The following is a 22,128-nucleotide window of genomic DNA, read 5'->3' on the forward strand; positions in this document are numbered from 1 at the left end:
CATTTCGCATTTTTACTAGCTTGCTGCAAAAGTACTGTGAAAAGTACCTAGGGTAGTAGTAGGTACTTATATAGAATATTTTGTTTGTTGTAAAATGGGGCTAAAATGTACCTTAAGGGCCATCGAGTTGGGCAACCAAAATTTTTTTGGAGAAAGGTCTATGCCTAATTAACTGACCCGTAAAATCTTAACCGGCGGAGATTTATAGTTTTTTAGAAATTAATTATCAAAGTTTCATAATTTTTCATACAATTTCGAATTTTCGAGCAACCATCTTGACATTTGTTTTTTTTGTTGCGTTTCGTTTTTGCAAGTACAATTCTTGTAAAATGTAATTTTTTTCAATGAAGGAATATTATGTATTCAATATTAAGCTGCGAAAGTCCGAATCTAGCTAAAAAAACTTTACGCTAAAATAAGCATTGCATTATCATAAGACTTGCCACAGAACCGAAGCTGTCAACCCCGAATTCCACGTGGTCTTGTCTGCCCTACCCCTAGAGTGTATGTAAAAAGCCGGAGGCGCGGAGGGAGAGCAGCCCTGACGACCTGACGAGAGGGCGACCGTGCTTTGTCACGCAAGGGCGGAAGGGCTGCACTTCCCGTAGCGCCGGAGCTAAGGCAGTGTCTGACACAATATAAAAATTGATTTCTGAAAATTCGATTTTTTTTCAAATATGTATTTGCAATGTAAATATAAATCCATTTTTATGTAGCCCAGGAATGGTACCATAATAAACAATCTCTGGGATCTCTTATCAGTAAAATCAGGAATTTTTTTAGTTCAGGGAATTCGATAATATTGTGAGTACATTCAGTTAATTCTAAATATTTTTTTTTTACCATAAAAGAAAAAATCGAAAGTCGATTTGAGATCGAGCACACCAATTGGGTTAGCCCGCTTTGAGTAGCAGATCTGAATCGGAGCACCCTGACTTGAGTCAAATTAGGTCACTTCGAGTAGCAGATCCGAATCGGAGCACCCCGATCCCACGTGGTTTTGTCTGTCACACAACTAGAGTGTTTTTGTAAAGCGAGGGGGCGACGAAGCGAGTCTTCTGGCGAAGCCCACTCGTTTCCCCCTCCTTAAAAAAGTTTACATTTTCACCCGAAACTATTAAAAAAAATGTCAAAAATTACTGTATTTTATGTTGTATTCTTATCCCCCCTCCTTTTTCCAACCCTCCCTGCCAAATCTCCTCTCCATTACCCCCTTTTTCCTATTACATTTCGTAACATAACCTCAAAAATTGTTTTGCATTTTTCTCGAAAAGGGGGGGGGGGTTCCGAACCTCCCCCTTCACAGAGGGGGTTCCTCCCCCCCTCCTCACCTCCCCCCCCCCTTTACCCCCCCCCCCTTCAACGGCCCTTAAAGTGGGACTAAATTGTTCTGAAATAAAGAATTTATTATTATTATGTTTCTCATTTCCATAATACTCGGGTACCACCAGAAGGACAGTACCCGGATCTTTGGAAGGCTTACGTGGGGACACGGATCCAACACGCAGAGGCCCTTTCGAGAATTTTAATGTGTTGTGGGACACCAGCCGCAGCCTGCCCATGACTGCACTATAGAGATACAGCCCTGGGCAGTCCGCGGCCGATGTAGGACTATTGCAGGGTATGGAAATTTAATGATTGGGCTATGGATTGGGATGCTAAATGGACTGGTACTGAGGACTATGGGAAACTATGGCACCTGCCTTTCTACTAAAAGAAAGTAAAAATATGTTGGCAGGTGGTGACTCGCCCTCTCACTGTATGGGCCCCCGAAATAAGTCGCTGCAATAGTGCGACAAGGGGGCAACATATTGTGAGCAGCTAAGGGTGGAGAGGCGTCCCTGGACTTTAAACTACGATCACGCGCTCCCTGAGGGTCCAGCATCACGTGCCCACTCGCCACTTACGCTTCGCATCCACCCTTCGAGCTAAAAGCTCTCGCGACTCCACTCTGGCCGGCCGGTTAAGGCAAGCCAGAGGTGGGGGTCCTGTCCTCGTCAGGCTTCACTCCGACCGGCCGCTGAAGGCGAGCCGGAGATGAAGACAGGGGCCTCCCCCGGGAGCACTCGGTTCCCGCGGGGTCGCTACTCCCCGACACCCCGCCACAAGGTGTCCTGCGGGTTGACTGATTGCACGGGTGGAATATCTATTGTCACGTAGACAATAGATATTCCAACCGTGGGCGATGGGGTTATTATTATTATTATTATTTTTCTCTTTATATTTATTTTTTCTCCTCTTTCGAGGGTCAAATTAAAACCAATACACGGGCCTGAGCCAAGTGCATTGGTTTACATGATACTTAAGTAGATGTGGGTGTATTGTTAAGAAATTTTCTTGTGAGACGACAGGTGTTAAGAATGACTGCTTTTTGTATAAGTGAAAGTGTAGATAACGGCATTTGGAGTATTTTCAGATTTGAAATGAGTGACTTTGGGGTGACACCGGTTGTAGATATTACAATGGGGATGATGTTAACAGTGTGTACTTGCCATTGTCGTTTAATTTCAGTAGCGAGCTCAATGTATTTTGACATTTTTTCAGTGTATGTGTTAAGAAGATTGTGTGTGTTACATACTGCTATATATATACTCGGATTTTTAATTAGATAAAGTAAACTGACGTTTTCTGTGTTGTCAGTTTTTGATGAAATAAAAATAGAGTTGTCACAAAGTGAATGATTCAAAATCGGGAATGAATGAAATTGAATCGATCGTCTAGTGAATATTTAGTGTGTAACAATATAACACCAAATAAACACAACAATGACAACAAACACAACGTAATTAGTTACAATTAACGAAAAAATTAAGAAAACAGTAACGTAAACATCGTAAAAATAAAAATAAAAAAATGATTATAATTACATTATACTAGTAACTTATATCTTATATAGCTTTATATATTACAATTAGAAATAATGTTATTTTATAGTTTGAAATGATGAACTATTCACACTCATTGTTCATTCATCTGATTGAATGAGAACTGAATTCCTCACTATTACTTTAAATGTGGCAACATTATTTTACAAAGTGACATTAGCTGCTGTCAGTTTACTTTATCTAATTAAAAATCCGAGTATATATCAATTAGTAATACTGTGTTTTTAGTTTTGTCAAATATTGTTATGTCCGGCCTGTTAAAATGTATAGTTTTATCTGTAATGATTGTTCTATCCCAGTAAATTTTAATAGAGTCATTTTCGAGGATTGTGTTAGGCTTATATTTGTAGTAGGCGATTTTTTTGGAGATATTATTATTATTAAAAGAAAATATTTTCGTGATCTGTAAATTTTATTAGAATGTCATCTGCAATTCTGGAATTTTTTATTTACATTAATAATTCGTAGAAAAAACTTAATGTGTGTAAGATGCAAATATAAAAGTGTGTTTATTATTAAAAGAAAATATTTTCGTGATCTGTAAATTTTATTAGAATGTCATCTGCAATTCTGGAATTTTTTATTTACATTAATAATTCGTAGAAAAAACTTAATGTGTGTAAGATGCAAATATAAAAGTGTGTTTTGTTAATAAAATGGCTCAGAAAAACGATGAAAGCTCTTATAATATCAACGGTATAAAGGTTGAAGGTGATTTGGGTGATTTACAAGTGACCGAAGTGAGCGACAGTGAAGACAAAGATGAGATAACTTTTGATGAGCAGAGTACTTCAAAGACGCTGGATAAGATATCTACCTTGCCCGCATCCCTAGTGCAGAGTTCAACAGTGCCTGTATTTGGTAGTATTTCCATAGTGGAGTCAGAAAATGTACAGTTCGGTAATAATACATACTTTAATGGGCCAGTGACTATAAAACAGATTGTGCAGACTAAATCTGGTGTTGATAACAGTTCATATGACAGAACTGAAGAGGATGAATCGAAAGATGGTGTATACTCGCAAAGAACAAAAATAGATGATATTCGTAAGTTGTATTTTGATGTGTTTTATTGTTTATTTATCAGTTCAGTGAGTTAGTTGAACTGCAATAATTAATACATCTATTTAAAGACATTTAGGTATCCTTGTAGTATCCATTTTATCACTACACAGTGTCAAGTGTGGTAGGTTTATAATTAAGGCTACATTAATACTTTTAAAATCATTCACATTGAAAATGACATACCTAGGTACTTATGTTGTGTTGATATTACACACCAATCAATTGTTAAAATAAGATATTGGTGTTTAATATTATGTTATTTTGGTTATTTTATGTTAAACTAGCAAACCGGGCGAACTCCGTTTCGCCACCAGAGGCACCATTTCTTTGCTAAAACCTCACGGAGCCCGAGACCTTTCCAACGAATGCAAAACCGTGGAAATCGGTTTGTGCATTCTGGAGTTATTTCGCCAGGAAGGAAAACCCGGCTTATTTTTATATAGTAGATAATTACTCGTCGTAAGTCACTGTAATTGAATTTTGAATTGATCTTGATAGTGTTATCAGATGCCTAGAAATTGATTGATAACCGTTTATCAAACCTTGTTGTAATGTTTTATTTTCAAGTTTATACTGTTCAGTTAAATAAACAAATTCAGAATGTAGCTCATAATTGCTCCAAAATTCTATTATATTTGTTAATTTTATATTATAATGCAAACCAAACAAAATATAATGAATTAATAATTTGTAATATTATAAGGCACCCAAATGTAACTATGAATCTATTGCAAATTGATTTGTCATTCATAATTATTTGTATGAAAATTATTAATTGGCAAAGCATTATGTTTTTACAAAGTATAGGTTATGCAAAGAATAACAACTACAAATTTGTTCTTTCAGCTTTGAAAAAGCATGAAATACTTGTGTGGCATAAATTAACATTTTCCGCTGTGTGTGTGACTATCATTGGAGGGATCATTGCAATAGTACTCATTTTGCCCAGCAGAGGGGAAGAGCAAAAAGGAACTACATCTGTTAGCTATGCTACGGAAAGTTGTAAGTTATTTTTCTATAAAAAAATATACGAGCTACATGCGCATGTAGTTTTTAAGTTTATATTGAAAATACTTTTACTTTTGTATGACTCATACAGAAGTAGTATGCAATGACAATTTTGTGAACAGTGCATGTTTGGTCGTGAGACTAAGTTGTTAATCAATTACAAGTAGTGTTATTCTTAAAGAAATAAAGGGAGGAGGGAGGGAGAGATATTAAATTAAATGTCATATTATATTATTGGAACGAAGTTCCTATTCGCGCGTTGCGAAAGGGGGCTAGACAGAAAAAAGTAACGCAAAAAGTTGTAATGACATTTTTTGCTATACTTGGGCGGCTCTCTCTCTCTCATAGAGAAAGAAAATTCGTTCCGGTGTCCCTTGACACTTCTTAAGTTTTTATTTGTATACATAAATAAGGTCATCATTACTCCATACACTAGGCATATGACTATACATTGTGTAACATAAAGTTAATTCATTACTCCATAGTAGCAGGAAGGAATAAAATACAAAAAAAGTATATGCAGAAAGTAAAAGCATAAATATTATTTGAAACAGAAATTAATCATGTATAAGTCTTTTTCGTTTATGTTATTTATAGTGTAATTTCATTGCTTTTTGTATAACTGTGTTTGTAAAACGTAAAAAATGCATTGTATGTGTGTGCATGTGTTTTAAATACAAATCTGTGTCTATTTATCCGAATTTTTGGTTATCCGTATTCACCCTGATCCCAATTAATTTGGATAATTGGTGTTCTACTGTTCTTCAATCAGCCGATCAACTTGATAGTGAAACTTTTTTTCAGTTAACGCAACGGTGGTGGGATTCTGTAATGAGAACATTCAAGTTACCGTTATATCAGTCATAATATTGTTATTAACATCTCTATTGATTTCCTATTCATTACTAACAAGGGACATTGGTCTTGACAACATGAAGATAGTGAGAATGCATGATAGAGTGAATAAAAAGCAAGCTATCAAGATATTATGTTCTGGTACAGGTATGTTTTGGGATTTCGTAGCATATTTGTGTTTTGGGAAAAAACATTGTATAGTGTGTAAAATGCTTATATGTTTTGCATGCTTTTATATGGTTTCCAGTACTTTATTTCTACTTAATGTTTGTGTTATGTTGACGTTATTGTTTTATTTATTATCAAAATAATATAAAATGAACAGCAACTGATAAGAATTGATGAAGTTCCTACTTGAGACTTAAATTAAAAATTCTTAAATCACTAGATTTTCTTGAAAATATACGATTAGATTTTTAAAATTTTCTATAGATTACTGTTTCTGCATATTCCTATATATATACCTTTTTATAAAAGATGGTTAAACTCCTTTTTTTCATAATAATGTGATTTGAAGATATTTTTAATGAAAATAATAACTAGGCTTTAAGAGATATTGCACGCCTCATAAGCGAAGCGTTGAGATGGGTACTTCTGTCACTTCGCGCAAAACATCTGATTTTTCAAACTTAAAATGTCTTTATGTATCATACATTGCACTTGTAAGATAATACATACACACACATATTAAGAAAAAACACTATTTTTAACGTTCATGATATTTTTGATGTCATTTTTGTTATTTAAACTAGTTAAAAAACAGTTTAAAAAAGTTCTGTCTTGGACGTCCGTGTGTCTGTATGTGCGGATCCTTTTTCTTGTTAACACGATAGCGACCGAAATACTTTACTAATCGAGTCTTTTTTTTTCTCTTACGCTTGAGTATGCTCAGGAATAGAACCCTTTCATTTTTCAGGGTCTGATTCGATGTGGTTTAATTGTTATTAAATAAACAAAAATAATAATTAATAAATATTTATTAAAAAAAAATTATGAGGCGTGCACTTTTGGATTTTCCAAATTATTTGTTATTATTACAACAAAATGCAAAAATTAGCAGCTTTGAACTTTATTGTAGCATGTACATGCTGCATGCATGCATGTACATTAGTACATGATGCATTAGCATCATATACTAAGTGCTTGAACATCTATTATAATGTATATGTTACAATTGTATATTGAGGAAAATATGAAGGATTTTCTTTGTGTTAATATCATTTACTGAATAGACATTCCCAATGAAAGATTTTGTATTTATTTATAAACTACTAGCGACCCGCCCCGGCTTCGCACGGGTGCAATGCTGATACTAAATACACTACAGAAAAATTGTGAACGTTGTATAGGTATAAAAATATAGCGGCCCGCTCCGGCATCGCACGGGTATAAAATACATAGCCGGGCGGCCGCAAACGCTACGTCCCGCAATTTTTAAATCTGTAATATCTTCGAAAATATTCACTTAAATCATACGGTGTAAAGGGCCATATAGATCTATATTAAATGAACAATGTATCCATGGTATTTAATTGGTTAAGGATTAATGCTGTATTGGTTAAAATCGCTTCGAAAATTAGCCATTATTCGTCGTAAAAAGTAAATGACAAAAAAAAGTTATTGTGGGTTATCCATAAGAGATAGACATATACCATCGCGGACTTTTCTGTAGACCTTTTCAATGTGTATAATACTTAGTACATTATTTTGATAAAACTCGTAGGGTTCAGCCTGCGTTTGCAATGTAAGCGGAATAAATGTAATTTTTTACGACATCACATTAGAAACCTCAAAAATAACAGTACTTCTCCACTACTTAATGGATCTTATTATACATATAAACCTTCCTCTTGAATCACTCTATCTATTAAAAAAAACCGCATCAAAATGCGTTGCGTAGTTTCAAAGATAAGCGTACAAAGGGACATAGGGACAGGGAAAGCGACTTTGTTTTATACTATGTAGTGATTATGTGTGTATATAGCTTCATTGGGAAAACTTTAGTACATGAGAATATATTTATGTTTTTTTTTTTTAATTTATTTTTACATCACATAGGGATTGTTTTACAATAATTTATGTAAAACACTGCAATTTTATCAGTTGAAAGAAACAAACAAATGAATATGTATGTGTTACTCGTTTCCCGTTATTTCATTTTTTGTTATATAAATTCGTATTGTATTAGTCATCCCAAAAATGATAACTATAGTACCTATTTTGTACGCCCGTTGACTAGCCTTTATTATAGCATATTTTTTCAATCATTAATAGATGACTATCAAAAATAACATTATCTTTGTGTGAATGGCTTAGCGAAATGCATATAAAATTATAAATTAGTAAGTATTTTCTTGCATTTGATTATAAGCGAATATTTTTTTAGAAATTTCAATCACTTTAGCGTGTCCCCATTCTCGCTGTAGTGTTCGAAACGTGGGGGTAAATAATTTAATGAATCAATCGCGTTTAAAATCCGTTAATACGTGTTTATGTTCTAAATGCATGTTAATTGTAAACAAACGAAGTTACCTGGCAACGCCCATTGCAACATATCTCGGAATTCCCGGCTATGCATTATTAAATAAAAAGTAGACGCCCTAAGTGCGGTTCATAGTAGTGTAGGTGTAAATAACATACACATATCGATTTTATAATGTAGGTTACTATTCTGGGCTTTGGGAAACAGTTAAACAGTTTGATGTTCTAGGTGTCGTCATTTATAGCATGTGTGACTATTGTAGCGATTTCCTTTAAGTAATTAGGTATACCTATTCATTTTGATACGATAATAAATAAATAAATAAATAAATAAATAAATAAATAAATAAATAAATAAATATTATAGGACATTATTACACAAATCGACCTAGTCCCACAGTAAGCTCAATTAAGGCTTGTGTTGTGGGTACTAGGCGACGATAAATATAATATTTAATAAATACATATATAGATAATAACACCCAGACCCAAGAACAAATAATTGAGTTCATCACACAAATATTTGCCCTGACCGGGGATCGAACCCGGGACCGTCGGCTCAGTAGGCAGTTACTTTACCACTGCGCCAACCGCGTCGTCTAATAAATAATTTTGGTGTCGTCATTTATAGCGAGTGAGGAAGACTATTGAAGCGATTTCCTATACTTTAATTCATTTAACGTTGGGAGTTGACAGACAAACATAAGGGATGAAAATAGGTCGTGTGAATCAGACGCTTTCATTTCAAATGATCAGATCATGATATGGGCACGTCGATGTGCATGAAAATGTCACTGAAAAAGTGATTTTGGGTATACTAGTAAATTGTGAACGTTATCCTGATTAGTTTGTCTTTTAAAATATGTACTTTTTTGCATTTGACTTGGTGTCGTCGAAATTATTTTAATGTCAATATGATTTGATGCGTGATATACCTAGTCTTCTGCGAAAGCCATTTTCATACATATCATTGAAACTTGCAAGTAATGACTGGCAGTTGTTAATGCGAACACTTATCAAAAATGATTTAATAATCTACATTTGCAAATGCGAGATTTAAAAATGGCAATTATTGATCGAAGTTATAGGTATCTAACTACCTTTATTTATTGCTTAAATTGCAATTTGGCTAAGTGCAAAGTTTTTCACTTTAGTACTTAACTATTCAAGATTGGAACTGAAAGGTTTTCAAGATTTCTAAGTTTAAAAAACAATTCATACATTCTCAATTTCTGTGTAATTTAAAAGTTTGGGAAACTTCCAATAAATATAACATTACCATCCATACAGCAGCGAATGAATATTAAATGTGTACATTACTGTAAAATTAATAATTATAGGTCTAAGGTCATGCTAATGAAAGGCTGCAATGCATGCGATGCGAATGATATAATCAGTTCAGGTATACCATGGCCATTAATTTGGTTAAATGGGTATTATCTGGTTCGAATCATTAGTTAAATAGGGTTTTCTACAATACTTTGTCAACTTTAGTTTATTTTTTCTCATTAAAATTGCAGAGCGATTTGAGCAATCTCTTATACTATATTATTTTCTATTCTACCCAGCAAGCACAAAACACCATTATAACAAACTTATGATAGCACGAGTTCATGTACAAAGCATTATAACCAAATCGTATATCGGCTGTATTTCTTTTATACGACTCTTATAAGTAAAATTTGGGCCCCCCCTTTAGACAGCGTTGAGCTATAATAAGGCAATTTAATAGCATTGTAATTATCGTATTAAATCATTAATTAAGTCAGTTATGAGCACATGAATAAACAAATGGCATTTTTTGCGACTTCATTACAGTTAATATATAGCTTTTAAAATTACAATCTGTTATTAAAATTTCATAACAATGCTAACTGTTGTAATTCCTTTGTAAAAAAGAAAATCTTATTGATTTTAAAAATATATTGATCTGTTGTTGATCGTGCAACCTTATGTGGACTTGAAATATTTAAATGTGAAAATTAATATTGAATGATGGGTAAGTACCGCCTGTATTTCTGAATGTTTTGAGTGAAATTAGCTGCGCGCATCAGTTTGTCGGGTGAAATATACATGTTATTGAGAAAGAATACAGGCGCCCTCGCTAATATACTTTATTAGTATTTTTTTTTTTTTATAAAACATAACCTATTTTTAACAAATATCACAAAATTTAGATTATAGTAATAGTTTTAACAATTAAAGTAGCTTATAAAGGTATTGGTACAAAATACAAATGATTTCATTCCCTTTCTAGTCAGATCTTAGTAAATTGTATTATTTTTGTAAGATAGGAAAAGGAAAGCAAATGGCGACAAATGAAATTAAAGCTTTAGGCATTTGACGATAGCATAATAGTGCTGTTAATTTTAATATGGCTCGTCACAAAAATTAGAGCTTGTAATACAAGACACTTATTATGTTCAGCCATATAACAGCACTTCGGAAATATGTTATAATGCTTAAACTCATAACACGTATTAGTGACTGATTTTTATCGAGCTTATCAGGGAACCGTAATTACTTGGTATAAAATAAATAAGCCAAGATTTTTAATTAAGCCATTTAAAAAACCAACTTGCTTGTTCTTTTCAGAACCAACATGCCCTGCAAAGTAAAGCGTTTCCCAACATAATATGAAGATGCCGATGAAGAAGCTTTTTTTGTTTACTAAAATTATTAATAAAATCAGTTGTTTAATAAAATCACTTAAAAAGGATATACTCCTTTTTAAGTTTTCATTTGAATCCGCCTGTTTTTTAGTTTTATTCAAAGCCTTTTTATCCATTAACCAAATTCAAATTACGATGTTATTATTACTCATAGTTCTAACAATACTTTTATTTCCATCAATATATAGCTATATACTGTAAAGATGAATAGATTTGAAAGAAAACGGAGCAAAAGCAATAATTGTTATAAAGTCAATGTTAATATAGGATTAGCATTAAATTAACACAATAATGGACTATTACAAAGCTTTTATTCTTTAAAAATCCAACATACGTTCAAAGGCACTATAAAATAATTTATTTATGCTTATTTAGAGCGTAACGTTATTAAAATTACCAATATAAGATAATAGTCTTACTATAAGTTTGAAAGCTGTTTTAGAAGCTGTAATTTAGAATTATCCTGTGTTTATTTAAGACTTTTGACATTGTAACAATTTTTTGGTAACCATAAAATAACAGTTAGCATTATTTGATGAAGCAAATGCCTTTATAAAGTACTTATACTTGGATAGTGACGATTTAAATAATTAATATAACTTCAAGTCATAATTCTGTATATATTTTTGGTTAATATACAAGTTATGTGCTTGCTGGGTATTATAGGCTTTTATATGGTATATAAATTCCCGCTACAAAAACTTATAAAACAACTAGTGAGCATTGCGATTTTGTAAAATTTTGTTCAAGAAAACATTATGTATGGTGTTATTTTGAAAGAAAGAAAGAAAGAAAGAAAGAAAGAAAGAAAGAAAAACGTTTATTTAATGACACATAGCCTCACACGTACACAATGAAAAACAATTTATACAATACTTATATGCTACAATACTACTACAATACTTAAAAATACACATTGAAGTGTGTTTGCAAATTTTTGTACTTAATATAATAATAATCTTACCTCAATTTTCAGCGGACCCATTGCTCATATCTCCTGACTACCTCAGGATAGTGTCAAGGTCGGATTGGTTGGCCCAACCCGTGGAAGCGGTTTTGGATAAAATACGCCAACCCGTTCCTTGGGTGATTATTACCCATACTGCCACGGAATCGTGTGAAACACAGGTATAAGACAAAGTAAGCATGGTGATATTTGTGAGACATTTGAGTAAGAACTGTGGTAAAAATGGACAAAACTATGAACAATACAAAATGAGCACACGTGTCAGAAGTGTAACTTCTTTACTTTCTCCACTTCTTTCGTTGCCTTGCTCCATGCGGTATTGCCATGACGAAACCTTGAAATCTTACTCTCAACGCGCTTAAAAAACTACCAACCACTATTGAATCTCCTTAGGGTTGATTTCGGAAAAAGTACCCCATGTTTCACTTTCGGTCACCAATTATTATTAAGAAATACAAATTTCATGCAAATCAGTCCTGTCGTCTAGCTGTGAAAGCGGAACAGACTAATAGATAGACATACTTTATAATGTACAAGCTTTCCGTCCGCGGCTTCGCCCGCGTTTTCAAAGTAAAACCCGCATAGCATTCCCGTTCCTGTGAGATTTCCGGGATAAAACCTATCCTATGTGTTAATCCAAGTTACCCTCTATATATCTGCTAAATTTCATTGTAATCGGTTCAGTAGTATTTGCGTGAAAGAGTAATAAACACACACATACACATCCTCACAAACTTTCGCATTTATAATATTAGTAGGATAGGATAGTAGGATTAGTAGGATCATACTGGTTCTAGTGTGGATCTTTAAATAAGGTTAAGGTTCGCAGGTAAATTTAGACACACTTTGAAATAATTAAAGTAAGTAACTTGTGAAAACTTTGTCAAAAAGGGTTTGAGATCACCGTCAAGGGGGGACGCCCTTGCGCATGTCGCTACCAGGGTGAACCTTCAGTTCACCCCCGCGTCCGCGTTAAAATGTAGAAGCCCTTCTGACTTACATTGAAAGACACCACACACAAAAAAAAGGTCAAAAGGTGATTACATAATCATATAAAATTAAATAATTGTGGATGGAAAAATATTGAAATTGTAGCATATAACAATTTCCCTTAAACATAATTATGTCCTATCTTTAACACAAATTAGTATTATTTTTCTGACTCTTGCACATTCTGTAATTATTGTAAGTAAACATTCTAAGTATTGTATTTATTTGTTTGTATAAAGTGCCATTAAGGTATAGTTTCTATTTATATGCAGTTATATAACATCAGTGATAAGTGGAATAGGTCAGTATCGTGAATGCCATTGGATCTTCGACTTTGTTACACAGGCATACGTGCTTTTTATATTTTACTAATTTTTGTAATCGTTTCTGGGTAACACTTAATAGTTTATTAGTTTAACGCCTCTACGATATTAGAATATACTGCGTTTTTCGGATAAATTGCTGTGTCTCTTCGTTGTTGGTTGGAATTTCCCATACTAAACTTTATTCCGGTTTCGACCATAGATCTACAAAAGTTAGTGCTAATTTCATAATAAAATTGACTATAGCTTTAGCTTTTAATTTCTAAAAATTATGAACAGGTGAATAAGGGTGTTCAAAATCCAATCTATACTAATATTATAAAGAGGAAAAGTTTGTAAGTATGTATGTATGTGTGTATGTATGTATGTATGGTTTTCACGCAAAAACTACTGGACCGATTTCAAAAATTCTTTCACCATTAGAAAGCTGCATCTTTACTGAGCAACATAGGCTATATTGCATTTTCAAAAAAATTTGAGATCTTTACCAAAAATGCAATAATGTAACCCAAGGTGTAAAAAAATTCTCAATAAAACTTCTGTCATCGCGTGCGCTGCGGAATCTATTGAAGATAGAACAAAAAAATGTTCTACGGTATTATAGAATGGATCAATATCTACAAGAAAGTCCGCGATACCATATGTCCATCTTCAGTAGTTATGTTACTACAACAACTTTTTTACGTTTTCAAAGTAAATAGAAGTGCCGACAGTAATCAAACCATGTTATCCATACACATATATTAATCCTTATCCCATTAATCCATCAGTCCTCGGAATCACAGACACAATAGAAAATCTATTGTGTCGCGCCCCGATCGGGCCTTACGGTGGTCAATGGGTTAAATGATGTTTTATTATAGACTGTTTCAATATCAGCAAAATACTTTTTAAATGAAAAGAATTGGATATTCCATTCAAAAGATATAACGAATTTTTAAAAGTGTCAATCTACAGAAAATAGTAGGTATACTGTTCGAGCAGGCCGTAGTGCGGGGGTCACGGAGGAATTCTACCAATATGCGTCTTGACGGAACACAGTGGGGTTTTGGTCGGTAGGAATCCGATATAACCCACGGCCCTTCCCCCGGAGGCCGTGGGTATCTATGAAAGATTTCCCCACTAAAACAAAAAAAAAACGGCCGTAGTGCGGGACGGGGTAAAGGTGATTTTCATGTGATTAAAAATTAAACCTATAGTCGGACCTATAAGTAGTAGACTTTTCACTGTAACGATATCGCTACCTATGCGGGTGAAACCGCAGGGCATTGCTAGTAATTAATAAAACAAACAGAAACATTCAATGTATTGCGTTTCTGTCGAATGCGTAATTTACGAACTTTTGTACTTAACTAATCACTATCTAGTATAAAACAAAGTCGCTTTCTCTGTCCCTTTGTATGCTTAAATCTTTAAAACTACGCAACGGATTTTGATGCGGTTTTTTTAATAGATAGAGTGATTCAAGGGAAAGGTTTTAGTATACTTGTTTTTGAAGGTTTTAGACAAAGCGGGCGGTAAGCTAGTATAATAATAAAAAGTATTTTAACATTTTCGGGAAAACTAACGTAAACATTTAGAAAGTGTTGCGTTATCTGTCGGGTGCATAATTTGCGATTTATACAAATGTATAAATTATGAAATACTAGCGACCCGCCCCGGCTTCGCACGGGTGCAATGCTGATACTAAAAACACTACAGAAAAACTGTGAACGTAGTATATAAAAACATAGCGGCCTGCTCCGGCTTCGCACGGGTATAAAATAGATAGCCAGGCCGCGGCCGGACGGTACCGCCGCAAACGCTACGTCCCGCAATTTTTAAATCTGTAATATCTTCGAAAATATTCACTTAAATCATACGGTGTAAAAGGCCATATAGATCTATATTAAATGAACAATGTATTCAATGCTGTATTGGTTAAAATCGCATCGAAAATTAGCCATTATTTATCGTAAAAAGTAAATGACAAAAAAAGTTATTGTGGGTTATCCATAAGAGATAGACATATACCATCGCGGACTTTTCTGTAGACCTTTTCAATGTGTATAATACTTAGTACATTATTTTGATAAAACTCGTAGGGTTCAGTTCAGCCTGCGTTTGCAATGTAAGCGTAAAAAATGTAATTTTTTACGACCTCACATTAGAAACCTCAAAAATAACAGTACTTCTCCACTATTTAATGGATGTTATTATACATATAAACCTTCCTCTTGAATCACTCTATCTATTAAAAAAACCGTATCAAAATCCGTTGCGTAGTTTCAAAGATTTAAGCGTACAAAGGGACATAGGGACATAGGGACAGGGGAAGCGACTTTGTTTTATACTATGTAGTGATAATTAAATAATAAATAATAATTCGGGGATTTCTCCAAGAGGCTTATAAATATACTTTGATAGCGATACTTAACACAATGAGTCACGCAAAAACATTGCCCTTGATAAGGCTCTGTGCAGAATATAAGGGGAATTACATGCAACTATTGAAACAATCAGTTTATACATATACTAGCGGTCCGCCCCGGCTTCGCCCGTGGTACATATGAAAAATAGATGTTGGCTGATTCTCAGACTTACCCGATATGCACAGAAAATTTCATGAGAATCGGTCCACCCGTTTCGGAGGAGTATGCAGACTAACATTGTGACACGAGAATTTTATATATAAGACTAGCGGCCCGCCCCGGCTTCACCCGTGGTACATATGAAAAATAGATGTTGGCCGATTCTCAGACTTACCCGATATGCACAGAAAATTTCATGAGAATCGGTCCACCCGTTTCGGAGGAGTATGCAGACTAACATTGTGACACGAGAATTTTATATATAAGATTTATTTCAGTATAAAATTTGCGGTAATGTTATAAATAATTAATTTTAATTCATCATGTGACATATTATAAACTAAGTAATGTTACGTACGGTCAGTTCTTGTTATTTCCTTCGTAGTGAAATAATTTATTCCTTAGTGCAAGTCCACACTGCGAGCCTAGCGCGGTTGCGACGGCGGGCGCGAAATATCAAACGTATGAAACGCGCCTTTGCGTCCACATTGAAATGACTATGGCGGAAGCCTAGTGCGACGGTAATGAGCGAGCCAGCGCGCGTAGTTTTCAAACTCTCCTATCCGCGCGTTCTGGCCACACTACGGGCCTAGTCAGCAAGCGACCCAATGCGCGGACGGCGGGGGTATCAAACCAGTTCGGTCTTGTCGCTCGACTTCTTATATTATATCCTTTATTGTTTTTCGTAAAATAGCATAAATACTTAACTGTTGAAGTGAAACTTCTTTATTTATAAGTGCGATTCAATCTAAAACACTTATATACACCACAGTAATTTTGTAGGATATAATCTCAATTCTTCATATAAGATTCACCCATTATTCCTCTGTTTTATTTATTTCGTGTACAACTTCTATAATGATCTCATCTCAAAATCGGACTGTCCAGTAAAAATAGCAAATCGTCCAAAGTTTGCAACACCCGAAAAACGTCGGACCGCTACTTGAGCTCGCGCGTCGGTGTGGCCACCGCGAGCGCCCGCTCGTCGCGCCCGCCTAGGCCGCCGCCACCGCGCATTCAGTGTGGACGCACACTTATACTGATATACGAATATCAGTATAAACATCCTTTCTACAAGAGCAAAACAAAACAGGTTTTTACTTATATCATACGAGGCACATACAAGGCGATTGATATGGAAAGTTTCTGCCCGCGGAAGGTTATGAGGTCACTCGTCAGTTCAATTTCATTGTAATATTAATTCATGTGGATTAAAAAAAAATCTTTATGATATTTACTCTTTAGTCGTCTATTTCGAGTAGATATAAAATAGCTCTATGTCATTCTATTAAAAACGTAAAATTATTTTTTTCCAAAGCCGAGGCCGACTTTTACCTTTCTCAGTCTTTTCACTTTTTAAGGAATCAATCCAAATACAAAATTCATTTTTAGGTACATATTGAGAAGTTACTCCCAAATTATCCGGTTAAACTTATGCATAATGTATATGACATAATCTATATGAAAATTATAAAGAAATCTACCTCCATACAATCTATAAAAGCATGCCTAAATTACAATAAATATGTTTTACATTACAGAGTCAATGCGTTCTGCGTGTGCGCGTAATACAAACATTTCATATAGAATCGCGAGGTTGGGACGACATTGGATACAACTTCCTAGTCGGAGGAGATGGTTCCGTGTACTATGGCCGAGGTTGGGACTACATTGGTGCCCATACACAGGGCTACAACAAATACTCCATCGGCATAGCTTTCATAGGCACATTCAATAACTACCAACCCGCGAAACAACAGATCGAAGCGTGCCAGAAACTTATAGCTAGGGGTGTCCAAATGGGAAAACTCGCCAAAGACTACAAACTACTCGCCCATAGACAATTGATGCCGACGCTCAGCCCTGGTGATAAACTTTACGATATTATTAAGACGTGGCCGCATTTTGTCAGTAATTTCACAAATGTGCTGCCGGATTATTGATTAAGGACTTTTTTGTTATGCAATGTCAATGCTAACTGTACAATGATGAGCAAACTAGAATATATGCTTGTGTGGCATGTAAGATATTGTTTTCTGTGATGGTGCTTTGTTGTAGATGTTTACGATTATTAAGACTTGAAATGATTGTTATTTCTTTGCATAAAATGATGAATATCTAAATAGATTCGTTTTTGTATACTATAGTCTAGATACTTCTTTAGAAGTAATAAAAATAATTATAAGTACATATATTATGCTTTTATAGCATAGCGATGTATAATTGATATAATTAATATATTTAAAACAAAAATGTGCCACATTATTATTATAGAAATCCCGCTGCTATGGCTTCTGTTAAGATTTTTATTGTATTAATTAAAAACGTTTGTAACTAATTGCGTTTTTTAGCTATGTTTTAATATAACAAGCAAAGTATTCATAACGTATTTTAATCAGTGTTTTGCTCTCTTTCATACCATTTGTCTATGATTATAATGATATAAGGACAAAAAAAGAAATTTTCTAAAAGAATATTTTCCCCTGGGACTAAAACAAGCCTGTGATATTCGTGAGAAGTATTTTATACAAATTAGATAGTATTGTGATTAAAATGTTCAAATTATGTCAAGAATATGTGAATTTTTAATTTTACGTATGTATAAAAAATGTATTATAAATAGATTATGTGTTTACATTAAAAAAAATACACATATTATGTATATACTCCTTTGTAACGCTGGTCGTTTCTATTCTGCCCCCCTAGTCAAGTGGCTTTCTGTTAGCGTAGCGTTCAATAGAATAGACTACGAATGTATGAGATTGACGTAAGCTGTAGATAAACGTATCTACAGCCTATTCTATTGAACGCTACGCTAACAGAAAGCCACTTGACTAGGGGGGCTGTTCGTTATTATTGATACATGTAGAAGTTTATATTTGACTAGCGGTCCGCCCCGGCTTCGCCCGTGGTACATATTTACGTTTTCTCTACGTAAAAACCATCCTCGTACTTCAAGGAATATAATAAAAAAAGAATTATCGAAATCGGTTCAGCCGTTCTCGAGTTATGCGCTTCATTTTTATATATAAGATTATTGTTTTAAGCGGATTACTCACGTACCTGAAGCAGGGGCAATATTGGAATTGGACCCTTAATTGGCTACTTAATTGTTAATTGTGAAGTGTATAGGCAAGCAGGGGCAATTAAGAGAACAGCTGAAATTGCTCCGCCGTGCTACTGAGTCGGCTATAGACGCTAGTTTGTCCGAATATAGTTAAATTCGTCTTTGAAGATTTGAAGTGCCTTAATTTCATGGAACATATAATTGTTAACGGCTGTTTTTGATTTTTCTGTGATTCTTATCACTTTTCATTGAAAATTGTGTTAGAAATTACTGCCATTGTTTTATGTAAGCACATAATAATATGTTTGAGATTAATTATGTATGTAGCAACAGTTGATTGTGTGTATGAAGTACATTTCAAAGAATATGTTTTACTAGATTTCCGCCCGCGGCTTCGCCCGCGTTTTCAAAGGAAAACCCGCATAGTTCCCGTTCCCGTGGGATTTCCGGGATAAAACCTATCCTATGTGTTAATCCAAGTTACCCTCTATATGTGTGCTAAATTTCATTGTAATCGGTTCAGTAGTTTTTACGTGAAAGAGTAACAAACATGCATACATCCATACAAACTTTCGCCTTTATAAGTAATAGTGTTATATTAATTATTATTATTTTTTAATAATGTTCCATACTATGTTCCATACTAATATTATAAATGCGAAAGTTACTCTGTCTGTCTGTCTGTTACTCAATCACGCCTTAACTACTGAACCAATTTGCATGAAATTTGGTATAAAGATAATTTGATACCCGAGAAAGGACATAGGCTACTTTTTACCCCGGGACATAGGATAGGTTTTATCCCGGATATTACACGGGAACGAGAACTATGCGGGTTTTTCTTTGACTGCGCGGGTGAAGCCGCGGGCGGAAAGCTAGTAAACAATAACAGAGACATCAGAATTTAAAAATGTTCAACTACAACAATATAGCTGATTAGGTGATGGTAGTTTTAAATTGTTCCTGGAACAAAAAGAACTGTTGAATCGTATGAATACTTATAATATATAATTTACTTAAACGTAACTGAAAATCTATGAAAGTTATTTTTAACATGTAAAAATAATTTTGGTTTATTATTCATCACCATTGAGATATTATTACTACGTATGGAGACGACACCGCCTACATCACTTATGTTCCACTCAACATAGGTCATATGGCTTATCTGCACTCAGGCGTTTGCTCGCTCATTGGCGCGAATGTCACGCTCATTTTTTGTTTGTTTTAAAGTGAAACTCATAAAATATGCCTTCGTGTGTGTTACGATATTGCACAAATAATACGGAAAAGTGCAAAGGAATAACTTTTCATCGGTAGTTAATTAACTAGATAATAATTTTTAAAACTTGGTTCGAGCAAAATTTTTGGCGGGCTTTCAATAGTGGAAAATAATAATTTTACGCATTTAGTAAATATTGTACTGTGGATATTATTTGAAAAAAAAAGGTTCAATAATGAAAATATGAAAATAAATTACCTACGTATCAATTTTTTTTTGTTACGTTGATTGGTTTTAATTGAACAGTTTTTAATTGATAAGTTTATTAGTAATAAAATTTATTAGATTAATTATATTATATTTTCTTTTGTTACGTTGATTGTTCATAATTGATAAGAAATAGGCAGAATATTTACAAAGTTTCGCCTCTATGGCCGTGAGTCGATGACATCGCTTAATGTATGACTCACTAGCCGCCCCGCGCCGCCGATCTTGGCGCACAGATTTTGTTCATCGTGTCTCCTCTATACGTAGTAATAATAGCTCAGAATATTATAATTTATTAAATCGAATATTAGATAATTAGTAATTACGTATATTACCATATAATTATACAATATGTGGTGATTTGTTTACATACAAAAAAAAAACAATTTAAATATATTAATTTTCTACTTCGTCATTGTTATAATTAATGTTAAACTACTGTCACATTAATTGTCTTATTATTGGTATTCCTTTTTATTGGCGTATTGTTTTGTTAAAGTTAATTATAAATATTGTAATACAAATAGCTGTAAGGAATCTATGTATGTAAAAAATAAATAAATAAATAAATACAGTTATACTTTTAAGAGACTGACTGACTGTCTTTTAAGGATCACAATAATTTATTATTCGACAGATTATTTTGTGGGAATCTGTTTACTGAGGCCCATTAAAAAAACCATAAAAATTATAATTCGTTTCTTATAATAATTATACTTCATAAAAAAAATAGAGAGTAAAATAATAGAGATATTATGTCATATGTGACACTAAAATTTATCGAAATTAATTAGTTTTATAAGCAAAACATTTTTTTGGCGCATTCGTTAAATCATACTATGTATAATCACTATAATATAATAAACTTTTTAAGAATATCAAAATTTGGATTCCTAATTATTATAGCAAATGCAATCCATAATCCGGCAAAATTTGTATATTTTATAACTTGACAGTATTTATAGGAATTTTGATAATTTTTAGACAGTGCGCGCACGAGCAACTTTGTCTCCGCAACTATTTTGTCTCCGCAACTATTTTGTCTCTCCACCCATGGGCTAGTATGAAAGTGCGCGCACGTAGCGACGCAACTCCCCATACAAATTGATGGGAGAGACAAAATAGTTGCGGAGACAAAGTTGCTCGTGCGCGCTGGCTCTTATTAGGTTAAAATGTGACAGAAATGCAAAAAAAATAATAATAGGAATATTAAACAAATTTTAAATATTAGTTAAAATATATATTATGATATAGATATTTAATTTACACAATATTAGGTGCTAGTTGTATACGTAGTATATTATTATTAGTCTGTGGTGCTACTTTTTTTGTACAGTGTACATATTCACTAAATGAATATAGGACCATATTATAACATTAAGATGTTATGCGTTATACAAGATTGTTTATATGATATGTATCTACTTTTAATTAATAACTGCTTTCATAGACTTTAAAGCTGGAAAAATAAATATAATGCTCAAAGGTTGACCTTTTACCCTTTATGTTTTTTTTTTTTTGGTGTGGTGTCTCTCAATGTTAGCCAGAAGGGCTTCTACATTTTAACGCGGACGCGGGGGTGAACTGAAGGTTCACCCTGGTAGCGACATGCACAAGGGCGTCCCCCCTTGACGGGGACCACGAACCTCGGCTTGAGCTGTCGCTTGAGTGGAGGAGGCCAGAAGGGCCCTAATCGGACGGGCGCTCACCCGGGTGGACCCTTTATGTTGTAGTATGACTTAGTGAAGGTGAATTG

The 22,128-nt window shown here is 34.0% G+C and overlaps 1 protein-coding gene across 2 annotated transcripts; it reads left to right on the forward strand.

Annotated features, from left to right (window-relative positions):
- The first annotated feature begins 3,406 nt into the window (after window positions 1-3,406).
- LOC149910908 (peptidoglycan-recognition protein LE-like) lies at window positions 3,407-18,507 on the forward strand. 2 transcript variants are annotated; one of them, XM_090120423.1, is made up of 5 exons: window positions 3,407-3,932; window positions 4,797-4,952; window positions 5,763-5,960; window positions 11,943-12,094; window positions 17,358-18,507. In XM_090120423.1, the coding sequence occupies exons 1-5, from the start codon at window positions 3,542-3,544 to the stop codon at window positions 17,757-17,759; spliced, it is 1,299 nt and encodes a 432-aa protein (XP_089976549.1). In that variant the 5' UTR covers window positions 3,407-3,541; the 3' UTR covers window positions 17,760-18,507. The 2 variants fall into 2 exon arrangements, with proteins under 2 accessions (XP_089976549.1, XP_089976542.1); XM_090120416.1 differs by lacking the exon at window positions 5,763-5,960.
- The last annotated feature ends 3,621 nt before the right edge of the window (window positions 18,508-22,128 follow it).

Source organism: Colias eurytheme, chromosome 1 (assembly GCF_061535395.1).
Source record: "Colias eurytheme isolate Ceu_HAF_F1 chromosome 1, ilColEury1 Martin Lab GWU primary, whole genome shotgun sequence".
Classification (NCBI taxonomy): Eukaryota; Metazoa; Arthropoda; class Insecta; order Lepidoptera; family Pieridae; genus Colias; species Colias eurytheme.

Bases quoted from the DNA above. Each gene is read 5' to 3' on its own strand.
- LOC149910908 (XM_090120423.1), top strand. From the start codon at position 3,542: ATGGCTCAGAAAAACGATGAAAGCTCTTATAATATCAACGGTATAAAG. The intron at 3,933-4,796 runs GTAAGTTGTATT...TTGTTCTTTCAG, and splicing joins AACAAAAATAGATGATATTC to CTTTGAAAAAGCATGAAATA. The intron at 12,095-17,357 runs GTATAAGACAAA...TTTACATTACAG, and splicing joins CGGAATCGTGTGAAACACAG to AGTCAATGCGTTCTGCGTGT.